Source organism: Orcinus orca, chromosome 3, assembly GCF_937001465.1.
Source record: "Orcinus orca chromosome 3, mOrcOrc1.1, whole genome shotgun sequence".
NCBI lineage: Eukaryota > Metazoa > Chordata > Mammalia > Artiodactyla > Delphinidae > Orcinus > Orcinus orca.
Window position 1 is genome coordinate 73796603 of NC_064561.1, and position 22193 is coordinate 73818795.

The 22193-nt window shown below is 54.1% G+C and overlaps 1 protein-coding gene across 7 annotated transcripts in view; it reads right to left on the reverse strand.

Annotated features, from left to right (window-relative positions):
• The window catches only part of TCF7 (transcription factor 7), a 32643-nt gene extending 27995 nt beyond the window's left edge, over positions 1–4648 (reverse strand). Inside the window, exons 1-3 of one of the 7 annotated variants that reach the window (XM_004282123.2) lie at positions 4212–4645; positions 3953–4019; positions 3319–3443 (exon numbers count right to left, since the gene is read on the reverse strand). In XM_004282123.2, coding sequence (XP_004282171.1) covers positions 3319–3443; positions 3953–4019; positions 4212–4463 — 444 coding nt within the window. In that variant the 5' untranslated portion in view covers positions 4464–4645. Of the gene's footprint in view, positions 1–3318; positions 3444–3952; positions 4020–4211 lie in introns of all 7 variants that reach the window. The other 6 variants (XM_012537545.3, XM_012537547.3, XM_012537546.3 and 3 more) reach the window with 6 other exon arrangements.
• Between the last annotated feature and the right edge of the window lie 17545 nt (positions 4649–22193).

The window sequence follows — 22193 nt, forward strand, 5'->3', positions numbered from 1 at the left end:
TCAGCTCAGCTATTTATTTTTTAAATTGAGATGTAATTCACATACCTTAAAATTGACCATTTTAAAGTATACAATTCAGCGGCTTTTAATATATTCACAAGATTGTGCAACCATCACCACTAATTCCAGAACATATTCATCACCCAAGAAAAGAAACCCCGTACCCATGAGCAGTCACTACCCATTCTCCTCTTCCCTCAGCCCTCGGCAACCACTCCTCTGCTTTCTGTCTCTATGGACTTGCCTATCCTGGGCATTTCAACTAAATGGCAAAAGGCTCAGCAGCCTTCCAGGCCACAGATACCAAGCAGAGCCCATAGAAGGGGTCAGAAGAGTGACATGGCCTCATATCCTTTTTGAGATGGGGATTTGCACCAGACTGTCAGTTCTGCACTAAGACTCTGAGTTTCCCTAAGGAGTGATGCCTTACTCATCCCAGAAATCCCTCAAAGTCTGGCGCAGGACCAGTCATTGCCCCTCCCCACCTCAATCCCAGAGCGGAGCAAACAAAACAAACCAATAGTGGCTACTGGTCTAGGCCAGTAACTGTCTGCAAGCCTACATTAGATGCCTCAAAGACATCAGCTATGAAATTAACTTTGACCTAATTTCCACTTCCAAAAACAGAGTTTGCAAGAAACCAAGTACCAAAAAGAAGGAACCTTTTGGGAAAAAAATCCCTCTGCCCCCCTGGCAGTTGTCTGTGAGGTGGTCATTTGGCCCATTGCTCCTGACAACGTTCAAGTCTGCCTGCTTTAAGGTGTCCAGCGTAGTAGCCGCGTGGGTATTCCACTTACACAAGGGCAGATGAGGTCCCTGGCATGGGTTTTCCCCACTGTCAGGGGAGGTCAAGCGTTCGGCCCTGAGCTCCCCCGCACAACTGTTGACCACTTGGATTCTCTCAGAAAGTGCAAAGAGCAAGAGGGGCCAAGTTCTAAGGCTCACGGGGAGGGGCTGGCCAGTGTGTCATCTGTCCCCTGAAGAGGGGCTCAGGAAAGCAGAGCTTTGGAAAAAAACTTCCAAAGGTGATTTTCCTCAGGTCCCCTACAAGGGACTCCTAACCCATCGTAAGAGTTTCTTTTCTCATTCCAGACACATGAACCTTGGATCACATGATAAATGTGCTCCCAAAACATGGGGTCAATTAATTTTGCTTTTTAAATCCTCACCATATTTTATATGTCCACACAACTCTGAGTAACACAAAGAACTACTACTCTTATTTGCTATTTGGTTGTAAGTATCAGATTTGCTTAAAGGAGGCTCCCTTATATTCACGTACATCTTCCTCACCCAGCATCTCCCTACCTTAGGCCCTTGCCTCTGTCCTTGTCCCCAGCCCCACGGAGCAGCCGATGCCAGGGCACAGAAAGTCAGCTCCAGAGCCTGCCCTCCTCCTGTGTTCCCATAAGCCAGGCTGCGGGAGGCTATAGCTGTGTGGGGAGGAGGACAAAGGGATCTGCCCCTATAAGAGAGGCTGCGACACATAGAAATGCATCTGCTGTACCTTGAGAAAGAGCCCAAAGTTGAAAAAATGAATGATCCAGGCCAGGGGAGTGATGGTGTGCCTGCCCTAGTTCCTACTCCCCCCACAATCCTGACTGCTAGAGGCAGCCATCCATCTGCCTACACTTTGACCAGTGTAAGCTAAAGGACACCAAATGGTCCCATCACCACACCCTTACGAAGAACGAGGCACTCCCACTCTGGGCACTCTCCTACCACTTGCCCAGGCTGTGAAAGAAACTCAGAAACACCGCCTTTTCCCTGCCCCTCTGTGTAATCATAAGATGCTGGAGGGAATCTGCCTGCTAGGTCTGCTTTGGGTCCTAGGCCTTTTGTTTAGTCATGATTATCAGGGACGCCAGCCCCCTGTCAGCAGCTCACGTGCCTGTGGTTTGGCAGTGGTGGGTCAGGTCCCACCACTTGGCCCCAAATCTAAGGGTTTACACCTTATAGGGGGCCCCCAAAGCATCCTTCAGTATCAGCTCATGGAGGGTAGAGGTCTCTGGGGAGAGCTGCTGCGTCAGGTGGCAAGGTCAGAAGGTGAGCCCCTTGCCCCACAGACTTGGAAGGAAGCGAGTACCTCACAGATGGAGCCACCCCAGAGCAGAAAGCCAGACAGACCACTCAACCAACATGTTCCTTCACAGATGAAGGAATGGGGGTCCAAAGGGCAAGGAGCTTATTTCTAGTCAGCTGCCTACTACCAGGTTTTCCATCCTGGGTTTCTGGAGAGAAGGCTCAATCTACTTTCTCATGTCCCACCAGCTTCAGCATGAAACAGCTTTCAGAACCAACCCTCCTCACTCCTGATCTGACACAGCCTGGCAGTCACTCTCCGCCCTCTGAGTGACCCCCACCACTAGCCATGTGAGCCTCCTACTGCTGGCCTGACCTGCCCTGGGTCTATCTGCACCCAACACCCACCCACCACAAACCCCAAACCCTTACATGAACTCTAGAAGCTCTCCTCTCACCCCTGACTTCGGCCAGCTGAGCACACTCGGAAACACTAATCTGAATTTTTCGTAAGTGCAGCTTTACCGCTGCTCTACAGCACTCAGAAGAGGCTCTTCACACCTTAGGTCATCTGCACCAGTGGGCAAAAAGCATGGTTTGTAATGATCATGGAATCTTCTCAAAGCACTGGGGACTTAAATTTAATTTGCAAATTCATTAAACAGGCCGCTTACTGACACTACTGATTTGAAACACCTTTGCAAACCCTTCCTGGTGCATCTGAGACCAAGCCAGCTTCATAAAAACCCACTTTCCACACATCGTGTTCGGGTTGTTTCTCTGGTAAGGCCACATTCATGCCAATAAGGACAGAGCGAGTAGAGCATGTTTCTCCTGTACAACTAGGAGACCTGAAGCAGACCAGCTTTTCTGCCCGTTCCTCTGAACACTGAGGATTGGGGCTTAGTGGGAGAAGGCTAACAGCCAAGCTCACAACTCTGAGCACACCACACACACCACCGTCAGGAGGGGTGGGTGGTCTCAGCTTAACCGTTCTCCAAGCCGACTCCATCCCAGCACCACCTAGCACCAGGACAGGGCCCACGCCTGCTCGTGAGCAAGCTGGAAGACAAAAGCCAACCGCTGGAGGCAGGTGGGGTGCCTAGGGCAGCCCTCCTTACTTCAGGAAAGTTCTCCTTCTGGTTCAGATACCGCTGGGTGTGGATGGGGAAAGAGACAAGAACAGAGTTCTGTATCCATTTTGTTCTAGGCAAAAGTCTAGTCTTGCCCATGCCTCACATACCTGATCAGGAAGGTAGCAGGCACAAGGCGGGCTGGGCTGCTGGGGCCACTTACCAGCGAGGGCTGCGGCTGGGGGTGCTGCCCTGCTCCCGAGGGGGGTGGGTAGTGCATGAGCAGATTGAAGGCGGAGTAGACGGTGTCTTTGTACATGCCGCTGGCGCACTCCGGGGTCTTCAGGCCTGGAAAAACCACAGCTGGTCAGAAGCGCCAGCCCGGGCGTCTCGGGCTGAAGGATGTCTGCTCGCTCGAGAGGAAATCGGAATTGCCAAGGGGTCCCCTTCAAGTTCGTGACTTGAAGGGCTGGGGGTGCCCGCAGTGCCAAGTTTCGACGAAGGACCCCGAGTTCGGGCCTCCCTTTCTCGGCCCCCACTCCGCCCTCCCGCCAAGGAACCTTGGCCAACGTTTTCTCGTCAAGTCGGGGGATTAGTCAGTCACCTGGGCAGGAGGGGAGGCGGAGATGGCGGGGGTCTGTTTACTCCTATAAAGGTCAGGGCACCGGAAGTGACTCGAGCCCGGCGGCGCCCGGGAAACCCGCCCCCCACTCCCCCACCTCCTCGGTTTTACCGCCTCCTCGAGCTGCAGTTGGGGGGAGGCACCCCATCGGCTCCCTCCCGTCCTCAAAGGCCCCGCTCTCCCACCGAGGCCGGGCCTTAGCGGGAGGAGGGGAGCCAGGCCGGCAGAAACTCACCGTCTTCCAGAGACTCTGGAAGTTTGTCGGGGAAAAGTCTCTGCGAAGTGTGTTCCCGCCCGAGGGCCTGCGGGGAGATCCAGAGGGGCCTTGAGAGGGCTGGGAAAGCTGGGGGCTCGGGGCCCGGGGCAGGAGGGGTCTGAGGGATGCGGACCCCCGAGGGCCGCGGGAGGGAGGGGCGGGGTAGCGCGAGCCGAGCGCCGGGGCCGGCGGAGCGTGGCGGCTGCGGGGGAGAAGCGGGGCGCGGGCCGGCGCTCACCTCGGCCCCGACCTCGGCCTCGCCGCGGGCACCGGCGCCCGCCCCCGGGACCCCCGCGTCGCCGGCCGCGCCCTCGGACTCATTGACGAGCGACGACTTGAGCTCGGCCAGGTCGCGCTCGGGGCCCGCGGCGCTGTCGCGGCTCTTGTCGTCCTGCTCCTCGCCCTCGTCCTGGAAGGCCAGCAGCTCGTCGGGCGCGCCGAGGTCGTCGCCGCCGCCCGCGCCGCCCCCGCCCGAGTCCAGCTGAGGCATGGTGCGCTCCTCCCTCGGGGGCGCGGGGCGCCGGGGGTGCGGGGCGCGGAGCCGGCCCGGGAGGCAGCGAGCCCGGAGTCCGGACCTCCGAGCCCGGAGCGCGGCGGGCGGAGCGCGGGCTGACTCCGCCTGGGCGGGCTGCGGGCGCGGGGCGCGGACGCAGGGCTGAGAGGCTCGGGGAGCTGGCGGGTCCGAACATCAAAGGCGCCGCCGGCTGAGTGTCGGGGGCGGGGCGGGGACGCCGGGGGCGGGCCCTGTCGATGGGCGGCGCCATATCGCCCCGCCCCTCCTCTCCCGGGAGAGGCCGGGACGTGCCCAGTGGGTAGAGACTTAAAGGGCTCGCTCTCCCAGGCATAACCTGAGTGAGGCGTCGGAGGAGCCTGAAAAGCATCACACTTCTCCTGAAATGCGGGGACTCTAAAGGAGATTCTTGACCTTGATTCCTCACCTACAACAAGGGAGTCCCTTCCTGCGCTCAGGTTTCTCCGCCAGCTGCGGAGGGCACGGAGTTTGTGGGTGCCTTGGAACGGGAGCCAAGGTGTGAGCAGAGTCTGTGCCCCGGGCCCAGTATGTCCTGGGCTTGGAACTGGGGGCTTCCTAGAGCTCGGGGGCTGCTCGAGGCTGTGCTCGAACACCGGGACGGCAGAGTTAGGACTCCTCAAAACTCCATTCTCTGAAGCATCTTGCAGCCTTCTGCCAATGTGGGCCCTCCTTCCAGGTCGCCCGCACACAGTGCTAACGCAAGCATATACCCCTCACACATTTATTGAGTGCCTGTTGTATGAGGGACTCATACATTACACATATGTGATGGGCCTCTCAGCCATGTGGCGGCTCCGAGGCGCGAACACAGCCAAGAGGGCAGGGAGGAAATATCCCGCCAGACCCCATTCCAATCCTCCAGCCCCACCCCCCAATCCCACCCCCAACACCTCGCTCAACTGAGTTCCCTGCCTGGAACCTGCGGCCGGGGGAGGGGAGACTGTGGGCAGCTACGTGGGCCACGGGATTCTGACGAGGGGTCAATGGTCCCAGCAACTTAACCGGGAAGTCGCATTCCCGCAGAGCCTATTGACTCTGAGCCTGGCGCAGGCGGACCCTCGCAAGATCTAGGCTGCAGGGTCTGTAGCCGGAGGAGGGCGGGAACGTGAGACACCTTCCATCGCATCTACCAGGCACCTTGTGTCATGTCCACGCGGGCCTCCTCAGCACACTTGACCTCAGCTCAGCCACTGCATCTAGGAAAGACACCGGCCCTTTTGGATCGCGGTGCAGTAAATCCAGCAGGTTTCGGTGCTGGATTCAGTGTAGACGTTCCCACGTCTCCCGAAAGCAACTGGTGCAGAGGGTATTTAGGAGGCCAGAGCGTCTTGGACGCGTGTCCGGTTCAGAGTCCCACAGGAGTCCTGTAGCGGCGCAAAGCCTGGCCGGAAGAGGGCCGCGCCGCCCCTGCGGGTCCAGGCCCAGCCGGGCTGGCTGCGGATCAAAGAGCCACGGCCGCCCTTCTCTGCGTTCAGATCCTATCTGCACCCGCCCAGCGGGGCGCCTCGGCCCCCCCACCTCAGGGCTAGAGTGCCCAATTTTCCTCCCTTCCCGGTGCTGGAGGGGCGAGGCGGGGTGGGGGTGGGGGTCGGGGGGAGGGGGTTGGGCACTGGTGCTCAGCTTGGTGACGGAGATGTGGGAAGACCCTGCCCGTTAGGTCTCCCCTGGCTCCTTTCCTGGCTGTGAGCTTGCTGCTCAGTCTCACTCATCCTCTCTAGAGTGTGTGTGGGGGGGGGAGGATTGTTCCAGCCTGACTTGGCCCAGTTGAGAGGGGAGAGGGTACAGGAGGAGGGGCCCACAGCTTTCCCCCATCCCCTGCCCCTGAGGCTGCAGGGTCTGGTTTTGGATTGAGCGTCCTCTGGGAAGTTGAATGGGAATACAAATCTGCCTAATCCAAAGGCTTTGGAGGTCCTCCTCTGTTTGCGGGTGACCCCAGCTTAGCAGGAGCCTCCTTCCTCCAGGAGAAGGTCCGAAGACCCATGCCGTCACAGTGGACATAGGCCAGTGGGGATTGAAGTTTTCTCCATGGAGAAAGGAGAGAAGTCAGGGCAACAGTGAAGTGGTTGGTTTGTTTTTCTCAATAAGGCTAAATTTTTTTCAGCTTAAAGTATTAGCCTTTAATCAGAGATTATGAACTTTCTGTTCTATTGGGATGAAAACAGCCTTTCTTTACTAAAATCATAGTAAGAATTGATTTTTTTAAATATTCTTATTTGGCAAAAGAAAAACTTGGCCACTCTCTGTTCTCTCTGCCACCCCAAATTTCTTTGGACATTGTATAGGGCTGTGAAATCCTAAGGTCTGGGATCTGCTGCCCTATGGGGTCATGGCCCCAACCTCTTGCCCTGCTGGGTGGAACCGGGGGAGGGGGTGGGTGAGTTGGGAGAACAGAGGGGTGAGGTGGGGTAAGGTTGGGAGAGAGAAGCTGAGGCTCAGACATCCACAGCCACACTGAAATCAGCCTGAAGGCTTGCTGAGGGAGCCTCTACCCTATACCTGGACTCAGGCTGTGGAGAAGGGAGGGGCTGAAATGAGGACCTGCCCTCCAGGAGGCATTGACTGTTTGAGAAGCTCAGAAATTACTAGAGCCGAGTTTGTTACTGTATTAATCTGTACAGATGATGGGCAGAAGGAGCTCAGATATGGGGAGATCAATGTGGCTGGAACGGTCAGGCTGGTTTCCTGAAGGAGGCGGATTTCGTCTGGGCCTGGAAGGCTCTGTAGTGCTTGGAGAGATAGAGAGGAAAAGGTATTCAGGCTTGTCCCCATAAGATATATACCCACCTCTGCAGCAGCCCCTTGTCTGGTCAGCGCTGAATCCATCATCCACACAGTGACTTCATATTACTGAGTGATTGCTATGTGCCGGGCATCATGGCAAGAGCTTCACACACATTATCTCATTTATTCACCATATACCAATCCTATGACATAGGGACTATTATCCCCATTTATGAATGAGGAAACTAAAAAGCTCAGAGAGGTTGAATAAGTCATTGCAGGTCTCACAGCTTAGAAGTGAGGGTATTAGTATTCCGAACCCTGGCAGTCTAACTCCTGAGCTACCCTAACCACCACACTCTAGTGTGGTGACTTCTAAAATTCCAGAGGGTGTCCTTATCTGCCTTGTGATCTTTGCAGACAAATGCTGATGAATGAGCTGTCACTAATAGAATCCCAGCTTTCTGGGTGGCTCACGTTGCATACAGGGGCCACCAGGAGGATTGGGGAAAGTTCCTGGCTGGTCTGAATAGGGTGGCTCAAGCCCTTTGCTGGTTGAGAGGGCCCAGAGCATCTGCCTTGAGTCAGACAGACCTCAGCCCGTACCATCTCTCCCTTGGGCTCGCCCTAGACTGCTTGCTCTGGGCGCTGACTCAGATCCCAAACAGAGATGATAGGCCCTGGGGTTCCTCTGTGGGGTGGTGAGTGGGATCTGCTGTGGCTGCCCCTCCTGGAGGTGACCAGGGAGTTTGGGGACCAGGGCCAACTGCAGGGAGGCCCCAGAATCTTCTGGACTCACGCAGCCCAGGCTTCATTTTCACACAAATGAACCAGGTGGATCGCGCTGTCATCAGATGCTGAACGCAGGACAAAATCAGAGCTCTTAAGGGTTGAGGGATGGAACAAGAGAGCTCTAGGTTTGGATTTAGACAGACCTGGTTTCCATCCCTGCCCTGTCATTTATTAGCTGGGGGACCGCAGATAAATCACCGACCCTCTCTGAGCCTCAGCTTCCTCAGGGGTAAAATGGGTGTCACCCCAGAGCCTGCCTCGCACTGTGGGAGCAAGGCTGAGATGACTCATGTATCCTAGGAAAGAGCTTAGCAGAACACCCAGCACATTCCAAGCACTCTAATAAATGGGTGCTCTTGAGCTAGATATTTTTCAGAAGTTGTTAGGCTAATTGGCTCTTCGTGTAATGTCATGTAAATCATCTAAATGTTCTCATGGCCTGAGCTCACTTAATCACAACTAAGGCTGAAAATATACATTTCCTTTCCTTTTCTTTCAAGTTCCTTTAACATGAAAGGCCCGCATGAACTCTCTGACCTTTTCTAACAGGGAGACCCTTGAAATGTGGTGTTTCCAGAAAACAGCTCAAAGGAGCCCCAGATGGATTTGGTAAATTACAACGGGGAGAGAGGTTCAGAGTGGGTCTCTTCCTGCCCGCCAGCCGCCTGGCATCCTGTCGGGGCTTGCTGAACGCTGCCTGGAGGCTGGGCTGCTGGCTCCAGGCAGGAACACTTCCCATGGAGCTTTCTCTCTCGGGGCAAAGGCTGGTCACACGTCCTAGAGTCAGACTGGTTTGTTACTAGAAACACAGTTTGCTCTCTGAAAACTCTGTGTAGTTTCACTGCACGTCTGTGCATGTGTGTCTGTGTGTGTACATGTGGGAGGTTGTGGCCTGCAGAATGGCAAAGACACACAATTGCTGGGATGTGACTGCTCTGACAGCTGCCTTTAAAATGAAGCAAGAGTGGTTAAGACTCCGCCTGCCAATGCAGAGGACACGGGTTCGAGCCCTGGCCCGGGAAGATCCCACATGCCGCGGAGAAACAAAGCCTGTGCACCACAACTACTGAGCCTGTGCTCTAGAGCCTGCGAGCCACAACTACTGAGCCCACATGCCACAACTACTGAGCCCATGAGCCACAACTACTGAAGCCTGCGCACCTAGAGCCCGTGCTCCACAACAAGAGAAGCCACTGCAATGAGAAGCCCGCGCACCGCAACGAAGAGTAGCCCCCACTCACTGCAACTAGAGAAAGCCCGCAGGCAGCAAAAGGGCCAGTGCAGCCAAAAATATATATATAAATGAATATATTTAAAAAATAAATAAATAAAATGAAGCAACAGGGTTTGGGGTCATTTTTTCCATCTTTATAATCTTCTGTGTTTCTCCCCCAGACCCCCTCCCCCGCAATTATTGGACTAACCGAGAATTACTTTTTTTTAAAATATAAATTTATTTATTTATTTTTGGCTGCATTGGGTTTTCGTTGCTGCGCACTGGCTTTCTCTGGTTGCAGCAAGCGGGGGCTACTCTTCGTTGTGGTGTGCAGACTCCTCATGGCGGTGGCTTCTCTTGTTGTGGAGCACGGGCTCTCGGCGCGCAGGCTTCAGTAGTTGTGGCTCGCAGGTTCTAGAGCACAGGCTCAGTAGTTGTGGCACACGGGCTTAGATGCTCCGCGGCATGTGGGATCTTCCCATACCAGGGCTCGAACCCGTATCCCCTGCGTTGGCAGGTGGATTCTTAACCACTGCGTCACCAGGGAAGCCCGAGAATTACTCTTAAAATATAGTTAATAATGAAGCTCGGTGTTAGCTTTTCCTGATGAAAACCCAAGGAAGTTTGGCCAAATTGGCTTGAGGGGTCATAGTGGTGGTGAGATTATAAAGAGAGCTGCCCCACAGGTTCAGAGGGCTCCTTATGACAGTTTCCCGGGGCTAATTTCCCACATGGGACCAGCTATTGTTCCCAGTGAATGGGGCTGGGATTTGCTCACCCAGAGGAATAAAGAGTCCTGGGTTTCCACAGGAAGGGGTCTGGAGTCAGAGGCACCGAGGTGTCAGCAGAAAGGCAAGCTGGGAGTGGCTGCTGTGTGCCAAGCACTGTGCAGCCAGGGTGCACTGGTCTCCCGGGAGCTCAGTAGTGGGAGGCTGTGTCCCGTACCCAGCCCCACCACTGGCCTGCTGGGTGAACTGCCTTCTCTGGGCCCAGTGCCCCTTACCTAGTTTCAGGGATGCAGTGAGGAGCCTGTGGCGATGAGTCCAGAGGTGAGAGACAAGAGGCACCCCAAATGCAACAGGAAGTGGGGGACACTGAGGCCCAGTGTCCATGTGAGAGTCGCCGGCAGTTTCACGGAAGAGTGTGCCCACGTTCGCTCCTGTTTGGGGTGTGGGAACGGCTCGAGACACGTGGACGTATGAACGTCTTACCAGGAAAGTACCATTCGATGTCTCTTTTTGAAACAGGGCCGTCAGGGCTTTGCTGCTTATCACTAGGGTGTGACACAGAGCTGGCGAACTGCAGTGCTCAGACATTTTTGGAGGGATGACTTACTTGATGGGTGGATGGATGAGTAGGTGGATAGATGGATGGGTGAATCATTCACAGCAGTGACCACTTAGAATTCAGGGAGAAAGTAGCAAGCCCAGTACCCGCTTTCTAGGAACTTGCCATCTTGCGGGGGACATCAGGCCGACAGAGTTCCCAGGAGCCAGGGGTTTGGAAACATGGCTGTTGTACGCATGTCATGGTAGACACGGAGGGCTTCCGGAGGATGAAAGCCAGCCTAGGAGGCAAGTAGAATTTAGGACGTGGGGCAGTAGCCCACACTCTGGGTTGTGATGAACTTTGACCCCATAGGGTCTCTGGGGCCTAGGTGAGCCAGGATCCTGGCGGAGAGTTTGGCTATCTGTTGAGCCTTGCCCAGAATGGTACATCTTCATGCCCCAGTTCCTACAGTCCCCTCAGCCCCCCACCAACTGGGACAATTTCTCCCAAGTACTACCTCCCCAGACACCAGCTGTCCCTGTTTACCTCCTCTCCTAGGACAGACTACTTCCTGGGTGCATCATCCACCATCTTGCACTGGGCTTCAAGGCTTTCTGGCTCAGTGCCCCAAGTAGAGTGCCCCCTCTTTTCTAGCAGCTGGGCAGGGGGAGGAGCAACAGGACATGGGAGGTAGGGAGGATTAAAGGGGACCTGGGCCAGACCCTGGAGTCACTGCCAGTCCCAATGTACACGGCCAGTAAAGATTCTGAGAAGTCCTGCACCAGGAAAGTCCTGTCTAGCCTTCTTTGGTTAAGTGCCTTCCAAACTTATCTGACCGTAAAACTATTCTTCCATGTATGATTTTCCAAAGAACGTGGCTCCCCTGAAAGTCTTTTGGGAAATGCTGGTATCCCTGGTTTCAGGAGGCAGAGATGGGCACTCCTTATCCAGAACATATTCCAATTTGTGTCCCTGATATGGAGGAAATTAGCAACACTTGCACCCCAAACTGGTCTTTACAGCTCTAACCAGGCTTCACTCTAGGCCTGCTGGAGTCTCGGCTTCTTGGAATCAGGGAACCTTCATCTGTGCCATTGCTGAGTGCTAATATGGACCAAGCATACTGTGGTGCTTAATAAATGCCTGCTGCCCATGGGATGGGGCTGTTGGGCAAAGGTCCAACCCACCTCGGTTCCTCAAACTCCCAGGGGCTATTCCCATCGGTTTGTTAGCTGGGAATTCCGCAGTGTCTGAGATGTCTTGCTTTTTCAAGGCTCATCTCTGGTCTCTCCCTTATCCAGGAAGCCTTCCCACTTACTTGGGTCCACAGGGATCTCTCTCCCTTCCAGACTCCCATCGCCTGTAGAATTGGAACCCCTCAACTGCTCCTGAGCTGTTCAGTCTCTGTTTCCTGTGAGTGAGTCTCCTGTCCCTTGACTGCTGTCTGTGTTGTCTGGTGGTCAAGAGAGGGGCTTAGAGCTCACAGCCTGTGTGTGAACCAGGCCTTCTGCCATTACTCATTGTGGGTGGGACCTTGGGCAAGTCCCCTCTTTCTTGGAGCCTTCGGTTCCTCACCTGTTAAGTGGGCGCAATGATAGTATTGTCTCAAAAGCTGGGAAGATGCGATGAGTTCCTGCTTGTAAAGTACTTTGCACAGTGTCACGTGTGGAGTAGGTTCTTGCTAAGTAGCGACCAGTTTCAATTATTATTATTGATCCCAGCCAGCAGGGCTGAGCTCAGGACCAGCCCTTCAAAGTGCTTAGCAGAGGCTGTCCTGCCATCTTGCAGTCCTGCTAGTCATGAGTGGAGAACAGGAACCAAGGTGGGGAAGGCACCAGGAACCCTGCCTTTTGAGGCCAGGCCGAGGCCACTGAGTGTTCAAGTGGGGACTCCTGAGTAGGGACTCCTCCTGCCAAGAGATGGCCATCTCCAGATGTCTGCAGGCCGGAGGGAGCCAGCTGGCCTGTGGCGCCTGAGGGCAGAGGCAGGACTAATGGGAGGAAATTACATGGAGAGATTTCATCTGGCTTGAGGAAGCACGTCTACCAGGCAGAACTGGCCAATCGTGGGCCGCCCAGGCCACCAACAGAGCAAGTGAGCTCTCCCTGTCACCAGAGGTGTATGAGCAGAGGCTGGGGGCTTCCAAGGGAGGGAAGCCACTGAGGGGATTTCTACCCTTGAGGCTCCTCTGAGGCTGTGGGCAGTCCCTTGTACTTCCTGAGTGGGCCTGCCCCTCCCTGGCCCATCTGAGTCCACCGCAGGTGTCTGAGAGTGAGAGCAAAAGCTTGGATACTTCTGGCTCCAAACTGGGGCTGGAGGTTGGAGGGGGGAGGGTGTTGCTGTAAGAGGCTGATCTCAAGGGGGTTAATAACCACAGAGTCACCTTTCTGAGGCAGCAGCTTAGTTCAGTGGCTGACATCATGGAGCCGGAGCCTGTTCTGTGCCCAGGTACCTGCCTTAGGCCTGCTGGGGTCACGGAGGACAGAGCTTGGTGGTGGGAGGGGTCTTATTCTTAAGTCAGCCTCCCCTCTCTTGCTGCAACTTCTAAAACCAGGGGCTGAGGAGAAAGACGGGAAGAAGCAGGAGAGGAGAGAGCCTGGGTTTCAATATTGGTTCTGCCACTTGGTAGCTCTGTGACTTTGGACAAGTCACTTAACCTCTCTGTGCTTCAGTTTTCTCTGTAAGACGGAAAGATAATAATACCTCCCTCATTCGGTTCTTGTGAGGATGAAGTGAGTTATTGTTTGTGGTCCATAATAGTCCATAGTAAGTACCATGTATTTGTTAAAGAGATAAAAATTAATTGATAAACTCACCTATGCCTAGCCTAGTACCGTGCAAAGGTCTTTATATCAATCACCTTGTTTAGTCTCCACAACAGCCTAATGAGGTTGAAACTATTATTATTAGGGAAATTAGGGAAAGTGAATCTGAGAAGGTGAAGTTCCTTGCCCAAGGTCACACAGCTGATGAGAGGCAGGGTGAAGGTTTAAACTCTGGGTGGTCTGGCTCTCCGTCACTCGGCTCTGCTGCCCCACGGGTTTGCAGCCTCTCTAGGGAGGTAAGGTGCCAATGAGAGCAGGGTAACAACAGATCAGTGGGCAAGAAGGGGTCAGAGGCGTCCCCCAACCCCCATCCGCCTTGGTCAGGCTGGAAGCCCCCTCTCGTGGCTGCTGCCTGGGAGAGATTTCTCTGACTAATTTGTGGAAACGTTGCTGGGTGACTCCGATTACAAATTACAGCCCTGCTTCCTCCAGCTGAGTAATCTCCATGATGGGGAGGAGGGGGCCTGGAAGTAGCCAGAGTTCTGGGCTCGCAGTGTTTGCCTTGGCGGTGACACTGCTGAGGGAGCTGGGCCACCCCAGACAAGCTCCAGGGACAAGGGACAGGAGCTGGACAAGGACACAGTCTCTCTGGGTGGTGTGGGGCTGTGGGCCTAAGGTGTCCTGCTCACTCCCATTTTCTCTTCTGTCCCAGCTGGACTCCTCTCTCTTGCTCATGACTGTGTGCCCTGGGCTGAGCCAGGGCCTGGCAGAGAACAGATGTCCAATAAATACCTGTTGGATTCCAGAAGTCTCCAGAAACTGCACTTCACTGTTTACAAAATTCCCTCCCCTCTGTTATCTCATCTGATCCTTACAACAACCCTGAGAGGTAGATGAGGAAACTGCGGCTCAGAGAGAGGAAGTGACTTGCCCAAGGTCACACAGCTCAAACCTGGGTTGCCAGGGCTCCAAATTATCAGTAACTCCGCAGCCCACAGAGACATCTCCCCTGTCCTTGTGTGAGGACAGTGGGAGGACAGAAGGAATCCCTCGCGGTTGGAGGCTCCCCCATGGCCTCCTTCGGCACAGAAGTACTCCTCAGAAACGGTCAGGGGAGATGGCCTTATTGTCTACTGGCACACAGAGCTACAGCCTCTGGGGTTTCTGACTGGGATGAGGAGGCTCAGGGATGCCAAGCTCTTTCCCAGCCTCTCCTGGCTGTCAGATAGACAGGTCCATGCAGTCAGAAGCTCTTTGCCAGGGAGGTGATTCCAAGTCACTGTCCCAAAGGCCAGTCTCCATTCTGCAGCGGTGAAAGTACATCTCTTCACCTCTGGATCACTGGTGGGCCTCTGATGACAACTGCGGTTTTCCTTGTCAGCTCTGCTGTTTTTACTGTTTGTTCACTGCTCTATTATTACTGATATCTTAAAGGGTTTCCCCTTCTGGTCAGGCTTTGTCTTTAATAAAATTTTGGAACTTCTCTCCTCTCCTCTTTTCTTTCTCCTCTCAGCCTGCGGTTTTGGAAGATGCTGAAGCAGGAGGTAGGTGGGAGGCGGTTTAAAAGCAGCTTCCCCTGCCTCCCTCCTCTCCCTGTCCCTGCCTCTAACAGGCTTGAGGGGCACCAGGGTGGACCCAGCTCTGAGGGCAGCACTTGGGGGAGAAGGCACCCCTTTGAACTGGGAATTCTTTTTCTTGTTCTAAGTGGCTTTGGTTCTTCTAGCCCTGAACATACAAGCCCCCTTGGTGCCATGACCCACCCCTTCTCTTTCTCTCCAACATTCTCCTCCTCTCGGGGCTGTCCCCACCGCTGAGGGAAGCTTCTAGCACATCTGAGACCACTGACCATAAACAAGTCAACTTACTTCTTGGGGCCTGTAGTGCCCTGGGAAAATGGGCACATGGCAGAGCCTGACAAAATAGGGGATGGGAAAAGGCTTTCATGGGGCCCCTCTGCTCATCCTGATTCATTGCGGGACTAGGTCTAAGCAGAAAACTCCCCTTCCGAAATTTGCAGCCGCTCTGGCTGGGGCGGGGGTTTCTGCAGCTGCAGCACTTGGGCCATAGCCACTGGCCCATTGCAGCAGCTTCTGGGCCTTAGGCAGGGGCTGGGATGGCCCTTCCATCCTGACGGTGGGGCTAGCGCTTGGCAGCCGGTTTTGGGAGGGCAGGACTGCAGAGCTCTCAGAGATTAACTTGAATTCATACCTCCACCTTGGAGCCAGAGAAATACTCCTGGCCTCCTGCTGAGCCTTGTACGCGGGACCCCAAACTGGGAAGGACAGAAGTTCCAAGGCTTTTTGCTTCAGCTCCTCCCCCTCCAAAATAGTAGGGGCGGGACCTGGCTGGTTCTAGAACTACTCTTGCTTTTGTGGTTGAGCTCTAACTTTTCGGTTTGTGTTCAAAGATGAGATTCAGATCTGTAGGGGGAAAGCACTTGAAACCCCTTTGGTTGCTGAGACCTGTACCTGAGACAGACCCACGGCATACCAGCGTGGGAAATGCTGTCTTGGTCTTCCCTTTACACCCACAGAAAGTCCCAAAGGTGCCCAGGGGTCACCAGCTCACGGGCTAGTCAGGGAGCTGAGCTGTGGTGCCGGCACAGAGAGGACCAGGACTGTCTTGTTGACTGCCGTGCCAGAGCCCCCAGAAAATGGGGGATCGTCAGTGGGAAGTTAAAGAGTTCCACTGTATGGACGAGGGCCTGGTGTAACTCCAGGCCCCAGACAGCTGAATCTAGCTGTGCAGGCCTCAGAGGGTAGGAGAGCAGTGAGGACCAGAGTGGTCAGGGAGGGTCCCTGGAGGAGGGGCCAGAGCTGCACTGGAGGGCAATGAGATGGGAGGCAGGGACGGGGGCCTTTGGAGCAAAGGTTAGGAGGTGCTCGTCATCCTTTCTTCCCTGGACCAGCCCTGAGCACTGAGGAAAGCCAGATGGCTAGAGCTCAGAGAGACTCAGGAGATTGCCAGGACCCCTGAATGTGCAGGCAGGGAAAGAGGCCCAGAGAGGCAGGTCTCACAAATCATTGGCGCTCCTTCCTCTACTCCATAGCTCAAAGAATTTAGGAGCCCCCTGCCCCAAGCTCAGGACATCGTGAAACGTGCAGCAAAATAAACAAAAATCCAAAGCACACATTTAGTATATTGAGCACGAGCTGCTTTTGTAATAAAAAAATAAACCACTTAATGTCATTAAAAAAAAATGCAGGTGTAAATAAACACTTTCGGGGTAGAGTGGGGCTTGGGAGCTTGCTGCATTACAAGTAGTTCACGCCCTCGCTGCCCGGGCCGGCCCGGGTGACCAGGCGGCTGCTTCCACAGCCTCCTCCCTCCCAGTGTTGGGGAGGCTGGATCCTGCTGGGGAGCAGCCGGACCCGCGCACAGCGGCCCCTGGTGGCTGGATCTGGAAGAGGCTGTCTCTGAACGGCAGGGGTGGGAAGCAAGGAGGTTGGCGCGCGGACACTGGATCCCCGCCTCTCGCTATAGCTGCCCCCACCGAATACTAGAGTAGAGGACAGACGCTCGGTCTCACTGGCATAATTCACCTCCCTCAGTTATCAGGGAGCTGTGACAGGGTTCTCACCTGGGCTCTGGAGCAGGCCTGGCGGCCGGATGTGCAGGTTCAACTGAGCCCCAGAAGGGGGTCTTTTAGAGCAGAATCGTTCACACGGGGCCTGACGGGGGTGGCAGGCTGCACGAGAGCTTGGAAGCCTCCAGTTGCTCCTGAGCCTCGGTCTGCGCCCCACCTTCAGTGCTGCTGACAGACCTGTGGTACACAGCTGGTGAGGTCCCACGGTGAGGGCTGCCCCGAGAGTGACAGGGCCACGAGGCCCGGCTCTACCCCGGCTCAGCTGCTCAAGCTGGAAGGATAGTAGCAACAGTAATGGCGGTAAGAATGTCACCTGGCATTTACTGAGTGCCTCCTGTGGGCCAGCACAGCCGAAGCCTCACAACAGCTCCATGAGGCAGGTGGGGTCTTCTTTTTACCGAGAAATCTTAAAGGTAGAGAGAATTGTATAATGAACCCACCTATATCCCATCGTCCCAATTTCACAATTATCAAGATTTACCACAAATGTTTTGCTTTTCCTCTCTCCCTCCCCCTTCCTTCCTTTCTTCCTCCCTCCCTTCCTTTGCTTTCTTTCTCTCTTTTTAATTAAATATTTTAAAGCAAATCTCAGATATAATGTCATCTCACTCTTGCATGCTTTAGTATGTATTTCTAAAAACATGGACATTTTCTTTCTTTTTTTTTTTTGCGGTACGCGGGCCTCTCACTGTTATGGCCTCTCCCGTTGCGGAGCACAGGCTCCGGACCGCGCAGGCTCAGCGGCCATGGCTCACGGACCCAGCCGCTCCGCGGCATGTGGGATCTTCCCGGACCAGGGCATGAACCCGTGTCCCCTGCATTGGCAGGCGGACTCTCAACCACTGCGCCACCAGGGAAGCCCTGGACATTTTCTTAATAACCACAAAGCTGTTATCACATACAAAAAAAATGAGTAATAATTTCTTGGTGTTATCTAATATCCAGCCTGTGAGGCAGGCACTCTTATTGCCCCCATTTTATTAGATGAGGAAACAGAGATTCTGAGGGGACCGGTAACTTGGCCCAAGGTCACAAAGCTTGTTAGTGATGGGGATGGGACCTGAACCCACGGAATCTGACTTGGGAGCCTGCCCTCTAAACCACTCTCTCTGGTCCTCAGTTTCCTTCTCTGTAAAGTGAGGAACAATAAGGACTGCCTTCCTACTTCACAGGATAATGCATGAGTGTACCATGTTATTCTTGCCTCTAACAATAACAAAGAAAATAATAACGACATAAAGCAATCAGAAGAATTAATAGAACGTTGGTATGACTGCAAATATGGCAATTAAAGGAAATTAAGGTCTGCGGAGTCCCCACTCATCTCTCAGCTTGTGCTTATCTCATGGAATCTTTACTCCAATCCTTTGTTTCCTGATTAGCAGCTTCATTCTGCAAGTGAGGGAACTAGAGGCTCAAAGGGAGGAAGTGCCTTTCCAAGGTCAGGATACTGGTAGCTGATAGGAGAAGGATTTGGAGCCAGGCTGCTCTCTTGGGGATGGCAGACATCGCTGGGGTGTGTCAGGAGCTGAAGATGACCTTTGCTAAGGACTTCAGGGCCTTCTGCCATCATGGGGGATGTGCCAGTTGGGATTACTGCTTGTAAGCAACAGAAATCAGCTTTGGTAATTTGGGGGCAGAATAGGAGTTTATTGGAGGGATATGAGATGGCTCACAGAATGGATTAGAATGAGAGATCCAGGCTGGGAAAAGATGAATGTGAAGTAGCCCTGTGGCCTGGAAGGCAGCAACTGCTCAGAGGTCTCAAATGGCCCCTCAGCTCCTAACACACATCCTGGGATAAATCCACTTCTGCCTATTTCTCTGCTCCTACCCAGAGGCCCAGGAGAGAGCATCAAGGAACCCAGCCTGGTAGCACAGCCCCTGCCCGTCATGGCTGGGAAAGCATGGCACTTTCCTGGAGGGTTCCAGAGTGCTGGGTGGTGCCAGGGCTTTTTAAAGGAGTGAAACAGAAGGGAGCTGGAGGGGATTCCCCAGAAAAGGCTCTGCTATCTCTGGTTTTCACACTGTAATTTTGCTTTTAGTGCTTGGTGTGTGAGTCACATGTGAAAGTCTCTTGTTTTTCAAGGCCTGTGTCTGCTGCTGCTACCACCTTCACAGTGGCTGCCACCTCTAGGTAGGAGGCCCAGATCGCAGGCAGGATCCCCTGCCTACCACTGGGTGCTACAGATATGGGAGCAAAGCATTAGGGACTGTAATCTTGGGGCCCACTGTTGGGGAGGGGTTTTCCATCCTTTGCATCGTATGCAAATAAATGCTAATGCTATGCAAATGACCGGGTGCCCTCAAAGCCCAGCTGAGTAAGATGTGAAGGCAGGGGACTTGGCTCTGGCTGGCTTGTGTCCTCCAGAAAATGCTTTCTTGATCCAGCTTGCCCCCAGAGAGAGCCCTGGCTTTGGGCAGCTCTTCTGACACCTCCTTCTAGAAATGTGCCCTGGGCAGTGTCAGAGTCTGTACCCCTGGGCACTAAGTACTCCCTGAGGGGCCTCAGATCCTTATGAGAAGTAGGTGGGGAATAAAGTCTAAATTAATAAATAAAAGACTCCACCTGTGGCCTATGCACAGGGCTGGACGCACAAAGCCTGCTGGATTGGCCCAGGGCCAGCCAAGGGGCCGGGCTGTACCAGCAAGGCCTGGGAGATGTGGGACAGCCCCCTTCCCACTGGGCCTGACCCCTGGGCCTTGACAACAGTTTCTGGTGAGGTGAGGGAGGCAGCTGGGAAAGGCTGACTCCAGGGAGAGGGTGTGAAGGCTGGTTAACAGCTGGCAGAGCCCCTGGAAACTTCCCAGACAGGATGCCCTGCTCTACTCAAGCTGTGCCAGGTAGTTCAGATGAGAAGATGAGCCAATGGGGGAAGTGGAGAGGAAGGGAGTGAGAGGGACCCCCATGGGCCTTCAGGGCCCCAAGAGGCAGGAGGTCTTTAACTTCTGGTAACGTAAAGGGCCGATCCCATCGAGGGGCAATTCTGCGCTGATTAGAGGGCAAGCCAGAACAGTCCCCTAAGCCAGGCTCAGCGAGATGCTGACCGGCCCAAATTACAGTCTCCCCAAAAGCCCTACTTCGAAGAGTCTGGCCTCAACCTGAAGCACTGCAGGCTCTGAGCTGGTGAGTTTCAATGAGTTCTGTCTTTCCTGCCTGTCTGTTCACTTCCCCTCCTCCTCTCCTTTCCCTCTCACGGCTTCTTTTCATGAGGCTCCATTTCTCCTTGGCCTCAGAATTTTACCCCCACTGGGGCAGCTTCAGCAGCATCTGACCGTCTTGCTCATCATAGCTGCAGGATCTGAGCCTGGAACCCTGTCTGGCTTGCCCCCTGCTCCTGAATAGATATAGGCCCCGGAATCACAGGCCCTCAAACACAACTTTGAACCCAGTGTGGCCCACCTGGGCTGTTTTCCTGTCCCTTATGGACCCAAACTTGGCCCCTTCGGACTTGGCTCCCTCCCCAGTGCCTCAGTCTCTCTGGGGGAGACTCCAGGAGTGAGAGTAGGCACTGAGCCTGCCCTGGTCACCATGACTTGAACCCCCTACTTATGCAGGCTGCAGATACCTCCAAGGATAAGGTTGGGCCGAGCTCATTCAAGAAGCCTCAGAGGCCTGGGGCCAAGGATCTTCGTGTGATGGAGATGGGGCTGGTGGTCAGGGCCACACAGGGGACTACTACCTGTCCAGGCACAGAGGATTGGAGGGTGAGAGGGGAGCAGTGTCAGAGGCTGGCAGAGGATTGTCCAAGAAAAAGAAATCCTTGTGTTGGCGAGACCTGTCCTGTGAAGGTTCCAGTGGGAAAGTCCCCAGGAACCTGAGCCCCGGTTGCAGGGGAAATGAGACAACTATCTCCTTGATGGCTGTGACCCTTATTCCGGACAAACACACACTGCTGCTCCTGTCCCGCTGCCGCCCAGAGGGGCACTGCTGAGGTCCACTCACCAGCAGCCCCTCCATAGGTGGGGGTGTGTAGAGCGGCAGGGACCAAGTGCACTCGAGCCACTGGAATGAATGACCTCTCCCTGGTGAACCGAGGAGGCTGTGGGCTTCCAGGAAGAGATGGCTTCCCTATGCCTGTGCCCAGCTGCCAGTGTAAATGCACCCTCACCGTTTCATCATCCAAAGATTTATTTAAAAGAGTTTTGTGTTGTGGCTGTTCTGGGTGAAGTTCTCAACGATCTGATTTTAAAAGCCTCTTTCTCCGCCTGGACCCTCAGTGAGTACCAGTGGGGATACTTGAGAAGCAAAAACAGAGCTAATGAGCTTGGTTGTGCCCTTGTGATCCTGAATGTTTTCCATTCTGAGCCCTTAACATATAATTAAAGATTATTTAGCATGGACTTTTTCTTTTATTGTAAATTAATTTCAAAACCAAGTTCTGAGGTTAAATAATGATTGTATTTGTTAATCAATCCAACCTGGGTTTCCTTCCAAAAGAAAACAGGATGCCATTGTCGAAACGCTGGGAACGGGACGTTTGAGAACTTGGGGGTTTCAGTGATTGCAGCGATGTTAAGGGTTCTGACAGTGTTGATATGTGTCGAGGTCTTTTCGTTAGACAGGGATGAGCTTTGGGAAAAGGTGAAAGTGGAGAAGCTGATGGGAATATGAGCTGGGAGCTGTGAACCTCCAGCTATAGTCTGGGCCCCAGGAAACTCACAGCTTCCTGAGAGGGGGCCGTTGGCCCCTTGGCCAGGCCACAGCTTGCCTGCTGGAGAGCCCATATATGTCTACTCAGACATGGAGAGGTGGGTGAGAAGGGCTTGCCACTCGGCCCGTGGGACAGGCTAACTCGGCTTGCAGTGCCTCATGCTGCCCCACCCCAGTCTCTCTGTTGAGAGACTTCTGACGTTTTCCTCAGGGTTTTTCAGTCTCGGCACTATTGACACTTCAGCCAGATAATTCTTTGTTACCAGGGATTGTCCTGTGCGTTGTAGGTTGTTTAGCAACATCACTGACCTCTACCTGCTAGATGCCAGTAGCCCACGTGCACCCCTCCCCCACTGTTGTGATACCAAAAGTGTCTCCAGAAGTTACCAAATGTCCCCTTGGGGACAGAATTACCCCCAGTTGAGAACTGCAGAGTTAAAATATAATGCACATTCATGATAGAAAATAAGATAAGAATAATCTATAGCCCCAGTATCCGAGTTGGCCTCTTTTAAGGTTTTTGTTTGTTCGCTTGGTATTTCGCCATGCCATGCGGCATGTGGGATCTTAGTTCCCTGACCAGGGATTGGGCCCATGCCCCGTGCAGTGGAAGCCCGGAGTTTTAACCACTGGACCGCCAGGGAAGTCCCCCCCTTTTAAGGTTTCGATGTTCTTCTTTCAGACT